Source organism: Hevea brasiliensis, chromosome 3 (assembly GCF_030052815.1).
Source record: "Hevea brasiliensis isolate MT/VB/25A 57/8 chromosome 3, ASM3005281v1, whole genome shotgun sequence".
Classification (NCBI taxonomy): domain Eukaryota; kingdom Viridiplantae; phylum Streptophyta; class Magnoliopsida; order Malpighiales; family Euphorbiaceae; genus Hevea; species Hevea brasiliensis.
This window is the reverse complement of record NC_079495.1, coordinates 3,310,513-3,320,153: the sequence shown is the minus strand read 5'-3', so window position 1 is coordinate 3,320,153 and position 9,641 is coordinate 3,310,513. Positions and strand designations below refer to the sequence as shown.

General features: G+C 32.5%; 1 protein-coding gene across 1 annotated transcript; it reads left to right on the top strand.

Moving 5' to 3' along the window:
* Nucleotides 1–2,022: 2,022 nt before the first annotated feature.
* On the top strand, nt 2,023–3,028 carry LOC110646658 (dehydration-responsive element-binding protein 1F-like). The gene has a single exon (XM_021800172.2). The coding sequence runs from the start codon at nt 2,061–2,063 to the stop codon at nt 2,679–2,681; it is 621 nt and encodes a 206-aa protein (XP_021655864.2). The 5' UTR covers nt 2,023–2,060; the 3' UTR covers nt 2,682–3,028.
* The last annotated feature ends 6,613 nt before the right edge of the window (nt 3,029–9,641 follow it).

The following is a 9,641-nucleotide window of genomic DNA, read 5'->3' as shown; positions in this document are numbered from 1 at the left end:
CTCTGCGAGACCATTTTTTTTGTTCAGTTTCATCTTCATCGCCCTAACGTCAGCATAGTATTCTCCAAGCTTGACCTCATTTCAACCAGTTACCATCGCTTCGACTCAACTGCATCCTGACCTAGTTCTCGTTACTTTAAAGTAAGCGTTAGTCCTTCGACCATCAGCTTTCAACTCTACAATATTTATGATTCCAGAGCTAATTCAATAGCCTCAAACTCCCACAGGTAAGCGTCTAGACTGTCATTTTGCCGAATGCCCGTGTTTTATTTTATCTGTTCTTGTTCTTGAAAATTTTATTATGTTCAGTCGCACTAAAATTCCACGTAGATTATTCAGGCCGATAGTTATTTCTTGAGTCTATTTCTTCTACTCATTCATAAGCTTTATTTATTCCTTCTTAATTTTTATTTCCTTCGAAAATAGGTGTTCTGGTTGTGGGCAAATTGTAGGTAACTTAAAAATATTGGTAGAAGTATCTTAACGTGAAAGTGTACGAACAAATAAAAATAACAAAAGGCCGAATAGTAGATCAGAGGAATAAGTTATGGGGTCAGGCTACGAAACAAGCCCAGAAGATAACATAATAGAACGGGAGTCGAGATGAAATCGGGTCCCGGATTAGTAACCAAAAGAGATCGGATATCGCCAATCAAAGAGCTCTGAAGAGGCGATTACATAGGAGATCGGTGAGAAGTTCGGTCTTGTATCCACCCTCTAGTTATAAGGCATCAGTGGATTAAGAGAAGCTTTGCGCAGGTTTCTGGTGCTTTCAGGTGCCAGAATCCTTAGTTCAAGGTCCTTACGACATGCGACCCTAACAAACACTCTAAGAGATCGGGGGAGAGTTCTTACCTGATTCTCATTTAAATTAAACACGGAGATCGGAGGAGAGTTCTTATCCGAGATCCTCCACTAAAAGAACTTTAAACCGAATATTTTAAGAGATCGGGGGAGAGTTCTTACCTGATTCTCATTTAAATAAAACACGAAGATCGGAGGAGAGTTCTTATCTGAGACCCTTTACCTAAAACTTTAAACCGAATATTTTAAGAGATCGGAGGAGAGTTCTTACCTGATTCTCATTCAAATTTAAATAAAACATGGAGATCGGAGGAGAGTTCTTATCTGAGATCCTTCACTCAAAACTTTAAACCTGATTCTCATTCTCATTTAAACAAAACACGGAGATCGGAGGAGAGTTCTTATCCGAGACCCTTCACTTAAAATTTTAAGCAAGATATTTTAAGAGATCGGGAGAGAGTTCTTACCCGATTTTCGCCAAAATCTTAATAATGAACGGGGAGTTCGGAGAAGAGTTCTTATCCGAAATCTCCCGCTTAAAACTCTAAAAAAACATACATAGAGATTGGTAGAAACTTCTTATCTGAACGCTCTTAACAAAATTCAAATTAAAATAATACAACTCCAATACACAAGATAACTTTACTCGATACCTATTCACTAAAGGACCATCTCGTGAACCCGTGTTGTTGGGCAATCCAAAATAAGTGAAATATCAAATATTCCTTTATGTCGCACAAAGGATTAACATCATCACTATCCCAACCCTCTAATTATCTTTTTAACCTATGAAGAGCATAACATTAAATATGTTTACCCTCGTTGAGGGACGAGGTGGGGTGCCTAACACCTTCCCTACCCATATACGGACCTCGAACCTAGAATCTCTGTTTTCGAAGTGGTTGCTTTTTAATTTACCTCCATAAATGATTTTCTTTAATTTTTCTCAAAATTAAAGTGGCGAATCCTCACTTTTCCCACTTCAGTGAAGAGCCTCGTACAAGCAACCGCAAATTAAAGAAAAGTAAAGACTGTTTCTGTATGAAAAGTAAAGACTGTTTCTGTCCACGTGGGTTTACTTCAATGCATAGTTCCACGTGGGTAATATCCTTATAATTCAACACGTTTTTCATGCTTTGCTTACCGTTCATGTTCCTTGCGCGCTCATTTATTTCTTGTATAAATCTCTCCTTCATATCAACAAAACCATTCATTTCTCGTCACCACAAGAAAAAATCTCTCAGGTTTCGTTTTTAATGGAGGAAATATCATCTTCTTCGTCTACTTCAGATACTCAACAACAAACTAATCTCAAAATGGGCACACAAAAGCGCAAGGCAGGAAGGAAAAAGTTTCAGGAAACTCGCCATCCTGTGTATAAGGGGGTCCGGCGAAGGAATGGAAAATGGGTGAGTGAATTGCGACAACCTCATAACAATTCCTCCAGGATTTGGCTTGGAACGTTTCCAAACCCTGACATGGCTGCTAGGGCTTATGACGTAGCTGCTTTAGCTCTTAGGGGAGATTCTTCCTCATTGAACTTCCCTGAATCAGCCCATTTGTTGCCCCAGGTTAGGTCTACTTCTATTAGGGACATTCAGTGTGCTGCTTTAGAGGCTGCAGATAAGTTTCGGTCTTTTTCTTCTACTTCATCTTCTTGTTCTTCATCGATAAACAGCGTAGATGGAACCCAAAAGGTTGAAGAAGCTTGTAAAAGCAGGGACTTGTTTTTAGATGAGGAAGAGTTGTTTAACATGCCAGCATTACTTGATAGTATGGCAGAAGGGCTGATTCTTACTCCACCAGCCATGAAAAGAGGGTTCAGCTGGAATGATGTGGATGATGATACTGTGGATTTAACTCTATGGAGTGATTGATCATGACCCTTCACCTTATGTAATTCTCAATGTTTGTTCGGATAGTACTCTGCACAATTGAGAAGTATACTGTTGGTTCTCCATTTTTGGATTGATTACATCAAAATGGAAGGAAGGTAATTATTTAAAATTTTATCTAGATCCGGTACACAACCAAAAACACAATCTCTTCCACACCTTGAATAACTAAAATGGAGATGAACTTTAAGTTAGACACAATAATTAGCAATCATTTTATTCTTGTTTAAGAGGGAAGTATTATTAGTGGCCCAAATGGTGTTATACAGTATAAAAAATAAAGCAAAATTTACACAAAATGAAAGAGAATATGAATTTTTAATTTATCACTTGAGATGGTTTATATTAATTGAAATTAAATAAAATTCTCTTAAAATCACAGATTAATATATATCATATATATTTGCATGGCATGTTTTAAAATAAAGAATTTTCCTATGTTAAAGGCAAAATATAAAGAAAAAGACAACACAACCACAATATATAATGATTTCATAGACCTAATGTTTACATTTAATTTTGAGCAAGATTTAAATAACAAAAATACTTGAGTTTTGAATGTACCATCAAATTGATTTGCATTTCTATAGTTTTATGCACTTATATATATATATATATACACACACTTATGTATTGAGCTGTAGCTAATCTACTAGCTCAATATTCATGTCTGTCACAATTTCTCATAAATCTAACCATGAGATAGTCATAGGATCTATTCAATTTTAAAATATCAAATTTAAAAAATTTGTCTCCAAACACTTTAACTAAGATTCATAAACTTTCGGCGTATAATTGTTAACCATCATATTTTAATTATGTTTGGTATCATAATCAAATTTGTAATATAATCATGATTATATTACATATTTAATTAAATGATAATTACATAGTGTATTAATTACACTTAAAAATAATGTAATAATCATTATATATAAAAATAGATGTAATCATAATTATTTATTATCTATTTGTCAATGCTACCACCACCACCATCATCTTGTCACCTCTACTACTACCACTTGACAACTGCGTTGCCACCATCACTTGGCTGCCGCCGCCGCCGCCGCCACCACCACCACCACTTGACCACTGCCACCATTACCCTCACCTGGCCATCACCATTTAACTACTGTTGTTGCTACCACCACCACCACCACTTCACAACCACTAATACAAGACCACCAGTCATTGTAACAATTACTGCTTATCATTAATACTATAAATAAATTAAATATTAAAATTAAAATTATCATTACATTATTTATATTTTTATTTTATAACTAAATATAATAATATAATGACAATTAGTTACATTATATTATAATATAATAATGTAATAAAAAGAGAGAAGAGCAAGAGAAAATAAAAGAAAAAAAAAACACTCAAAAGAAATAGAAAGAGAGAAGAAAAAGAGAAATAAAAGAAAAAAGGAAAAAGGGGAGGGGAGAAAGTATGTATGATTCATATAAATTGATTTAAAGTTGATAGATGAATTTAAATTTTGATCCAAAATGATAAATATCCTATAAATAAAGTGATTTGAAACTTTTTAGATGATAATTTAATTGCTAATTTAAAACTAGTTTGTTTTTTGAAATTTTTTTTTAAAAAATATTTTTTATTTTTTTTAGTGTTTAGTGAGTATTTTAAAAAGTTAATAAAAAATATTTTCTTAAAAAAATTAGTTACTTTTTTTAAGTCATTTTATAGGTTTTAAAAATATTATAAAAATATAAAAATATGTATACATACAAGACTATATAAATACATAATATTAATTTAATATTATAATCAAATAATAAAAAATATAAAAAATATTTTTTTTCATGAAAAATAATTTTTTTAATATAAATTATTTTTTATAAAATAAATAAAACCTAAATTATTTTTTTTCTAATATAATTGATTTCGAGAATTCACCACTTTAAAAACGACTCCATTAAGATATTTTTTTTTTTTACCACTAATCTCTATTTGGTAATCCATCATAATTTTAAATGACCCGACTAGAATCTCTCCCACGTGTTTTTTATACGTAAGCAACAAAGCCCGAGAGCCTCCGTTGACTGATAGAAAGCAATTCTTGGTTTTGACTTTACTTGTCGCTTTGGGATTTTAGAATAATAAGCCTGGGACTTGGAAGATGTCAACGCATACTGCAGAATCATGGAAGTTTCTACTCCACCGTGTCAACCCCTTCAACCCCAGTTTGGAAAGAGTCCCCGAAATACCTGCAGTGTTAATTTCTCTGGGTTTGATCAGAAGGGAATTGGACTCAAATATTCAAAGTTAGAATCTTTCAACTTCGAGATTTCAGCGAAAACTAGCTATCCCTTATTGGATTATTTATCTGTATTTGTATGTGAATTAGCCATAATCAATTGTTAGGTTTATTGACAGATTAAATAATGATATTAAATAATAAGTCTAATAATTGACAATATCTAAATTGATTGGATCATGTAATTAGGCAAGTCTGTCCATAAGCATACTAAGAAAGAGACACCAACTTTCAGTCACACACACACACACACATATATATATATATATATATATTCTGATAACCTCATTTAATATCAGATAGAATTCGGATAGAATTTAAATTCTGTGGATATTGGGAGTTATGAACCTATCATATCACTTCATTTTCTTTGTTCTTGATTCTTCATAGAAAATCATAGATACAAGCGTATTTTCAGGTACATATATTCTCTAATCATGTAATCTATAACGATTTAATTTATATATAACAATTGGTATCAGAGCCTAGTTAGGGATTATATTTTTTTTGTTAATTTCGTTGTTGTATGTTTGAATATTAGTCTCGGCAAATAAATATTGAATTTGATTTCATGATTTGATAAACAATTTTTTTTATGTTAAATGCTTAAAAATATATATCTATTTGTCGGTCATGATTGTGCCGAACATGACAATTATATATATATATATATATATATATATATATATATATATATATATATATATATATATATATATATATATATATATATATATATATATATTATTGAATTTCAAAATCCATATGGTTGTATGTTGGTTTTTGAAACAATACATAATATATTCACATAGTAATTATGATTAAATATGATTGAATTTTGTAGCCCATAAAAAACTTGTATACTGTCACATATAATTAATTTAACAAAAGTCAAGAGTATAAAATATTTACAATTCTGTTTGGTTATGTGTTTATTAATAGTTGTTGGTTTTGTTGGACTAATTATGTTCAGGCATACTGAGAACATATTCATGAGTAGTAACATTATTACTATGTTCATAATATGGTATCCATGGAAATTCTGATTATGGTAAACACTTTTATGATTATGAGCTCACTTATCGTGGGACTAATCATAAATTTGTTTTTGTTAATTTGTTTAAAAATTTATTCTATGGATTTCAAGAGTTATTTAGATTATATTAATAGTGGATATGCCTATTGGTATAACACTATTAATATTATAACACCCCCGTTTGCATAGCCTGGTAGATTTCACTGTTCCGGTGACCGGTGTCGGTCCGGACAATTAAGGGGATTAGAACCACACTTAAGACAACTAGATAAGCCACAAACACAAATAATTAGTAATGTTCAATTAGTTAAGTATAAATAAGAAAAAGCGAGCAGGAAGAAGTTAAGCAGCCGAGAGTCACCGATGGGTGACCTTCTCGGGAATGACTGCGAAGTCGTTTTAAACTCAAATTTCGAACCGTAAAAAGTGACGCTGCGGTCCTTAGGACCCTTATGAACACAGTGGAAAAGAGAAAATCACGAAAAAGAACTGTTAAGCCAGTCAAATAATTAGGTTAGGGAGCCGGAAGAAATATGGAATTATTTGCAAACCGGGATGAACCGGCGAGGGGCAATTTGGTCAATTGACCCCGAGAGCTGACTCCTGACCTAACTGTCAAATAAAATCGGAGAAAAGAAAATTTCGGAATCGAGAATTAAATTAAAGAACTAATAGAAAAATGGAAAAAAAAAAAGAGGAAAATCAAAAAAGTAAAAAGGTGATGACATCATGCATGACCTCATGCATGATGCCATAACAAAATTAATTAAATATTTATTAAATTAGATTTTGTGGTTTTCCACAAGCAAAATTGATAAAAGAAAACAAAAGAAAAAAAAATAGAAAAATCTCTTCTTCTTCTCCTTGGTGCCGCCCCACTCCCTCCTTCATTTCACCATTGCTAATCCTCCATTAAGCTTGCACTTGAGCTTTAATTCCTCCACTCAACCTTAATAAATCCCCTAAAAACTTCACTAGACCTTGCAATCTCAACTTAAGAATAAGAAAGAAAGAAGAAAGAAGAAAGAAGGAGAACAATTGAAGATTTGGTGTTTAAGTTGAGGTTAATATGTTAACTTGTCATTTTTTCATTTTAAATGCATATGTGATGGTTGAAATGAGCTTAGAATTAATGAAAAATAAATGAAAATATGGGGGAAGGACCATTATTGAATTTTCGGCCAGCTTGAAGGGGGCCATGATTTGCATGAATTTAATGGGTTTGAATGAGTTATGGACCTCCCTTAGTTGAATGATTATAGTTGGGAACTTTGAAATTACTAATGGTAATTAAGTAGTGAGATTAGGGTTTGGAGGCCTAGGGTTTTGAGGCAAATTTTGGAGAAATGCATAAATGATGACTTTGACCTATTGTGAAGTGAAAAATGGTCAATAATGACCAAATGAGATGTGTGGGAATTGTTAGAATGGAAGTCAAATTCGTAGGGTAAATGGTCATGCTGCTGGCAGCATGACTAAGCCAACTTTGAAGGACCAAAACAGAAATTTTACAAGTCCAATTGATATGCCACCAATTAGAAATGAAAATAGACATAAAATGACATAATTTTCATTAAGGAACCATGCCCAAAAATTGACCAGAACCTAGTGAACCAATTGACCAAAGTTGGTTAAGAGCAGTCTGCCACTGTACAAACTGACCAAATGAACAGTATTTGTTCATTTGGTCATAACTAGAGCTAGGAAGGTCAAAATGACCTGAAATTTTACCAGTAATTAGATAAGATATAGATCTAAAACTTTCATGAAGAACACTAACCCAAATTATGCCATTAACCTAACCAAATTATTGAGCAAAGTTGAGTTACTGAACCTGCAAAACTGCAGAATTGCCATTTGAACAGTAAAGTTTCAATAGCTATAACTCTCTCTAGAAAACTCCGATTTAGGTGAATCTTGAACCGATGGAAACCTAAGACATAGTAGAACATTTCGTATGAAGGAAATTAGACCAAATTATGGACTTAACTTGATCAAATTATTGAACGAAATTGGATCAAAAATCTGCCAGAACCAAAATCTGCAGCATGAACAGTGCACGTGAACAGTAACTGTATTTTGGCTATAACTTGAGCTACAAAACTCCAATTGGGGTGATTCAAAAAGGAAAATAAACTTAAGACAATGGGGAACATTTTCTATGAAGAAAGTTTTGCCAAATTCCAACAATAAAGTGACCAATGGAACAGTGCAACTTAGGACTCCAAAACTAAAATTTATCAAATTTGCCTAAAAGACTTAGAATTTGAGAAAATAACCAAAACCAACAAGTTTAGTGACCAAAATGTGGTATGTGGGTGAAGTTGGAATTACCATACCTATTAAGCCTTAGAAAGTCAATAATTTGACTTCAATAGTGCAGTGAACAGTAACCCGAAACACAAAATTTTAAGAACGTCGAATTTAGCACATTAGAGCTAGGTAAAAGTGAAGTTAAATTTATTATTGGATTTATGCTAAGTTATGGTGCTGAAACACTGTGAAATTGTGTGTTTCAGTGGAAAAGAATACCGGGACAGAACCCGAGGAGTCGAGTCAAGGCCAACAGACGACTCGTTTGAGGTTTGTGCACAACGTATACTTTTTATAATCATCTTTTGCATACTGTTTTGAATAATGTGAAATATTGAATTATGACATTCTTATGATGTTTTGATTTAAATTGTTGAAAGTTATTATGTATATTGAAATGACAATGTTTAGCAAATTGTTAAGATAAGTTTTGAAACCACAGTGTCATGACCATATATTTGAACACCTCACTAGCACGACTAGTGGAGGTAATTAGTTTCGAATTTTGATTCCTTCTCTGGAGAAGTGTTGAGGTGTGCCAGTAGAAGAGGATGTGAATGGATATCCATATATTTGAGCTAGCTAGCCTTGTAATGTGATTTCTCTTTAGCCTCTGGCTATTGAGATTCTATTTGTTTCGAATGACATGAGCTAACTGTGGGTTTTATGAAATGTGTTTTGATACTTTGAAATGAACTTGGTTTGCGTTTAAAATCCCACAATGCATGATTTGTACTTAATTCTCATGTTCAGCCAAATTTTTGAATAAATGTGATTTAAGTTTTTCATAAAGATTATTTTAGTATGTTGTGCACCACTAAGTCCTAGTACTCAGCGATGGCTTCTATTCTTTGTCAGATCTGAGAGACTAGAGGAGCAGCAGACTGAGCTGCTGAGGTGTGAAGAGCTATCAGCTTAAAGTCATCGGGTATAATTTATACCCTAATTGTAAATATTTTTTTTCATGTATGTATTGCATATAAATGTATGGACGTGCAAATGGGTCTTGAGCAGCTTGTACAAAAATTTGTATGAAGTTTGTAATAAAGTTTAGCTTGTATAAAATTTGTATAAAGTTGTAATATATATTGTAGTTTGAAATTCTCTTAATGTAAATTTTGTAATGATGTGTTTTGTTTCTAATGAAATACGAATGGAACTATTTTATTTAATTTGAATGAAATGGATTGCTAGTATTTTGATGATCATTGGATAGTGGATTTGAAATTTGAAAGTTGATAAATGTGTTGAGAAATTGATTGAGATTGAGTATGAAATTGAAGCAGTTGTTGAGAAAAATTTTTAGAAT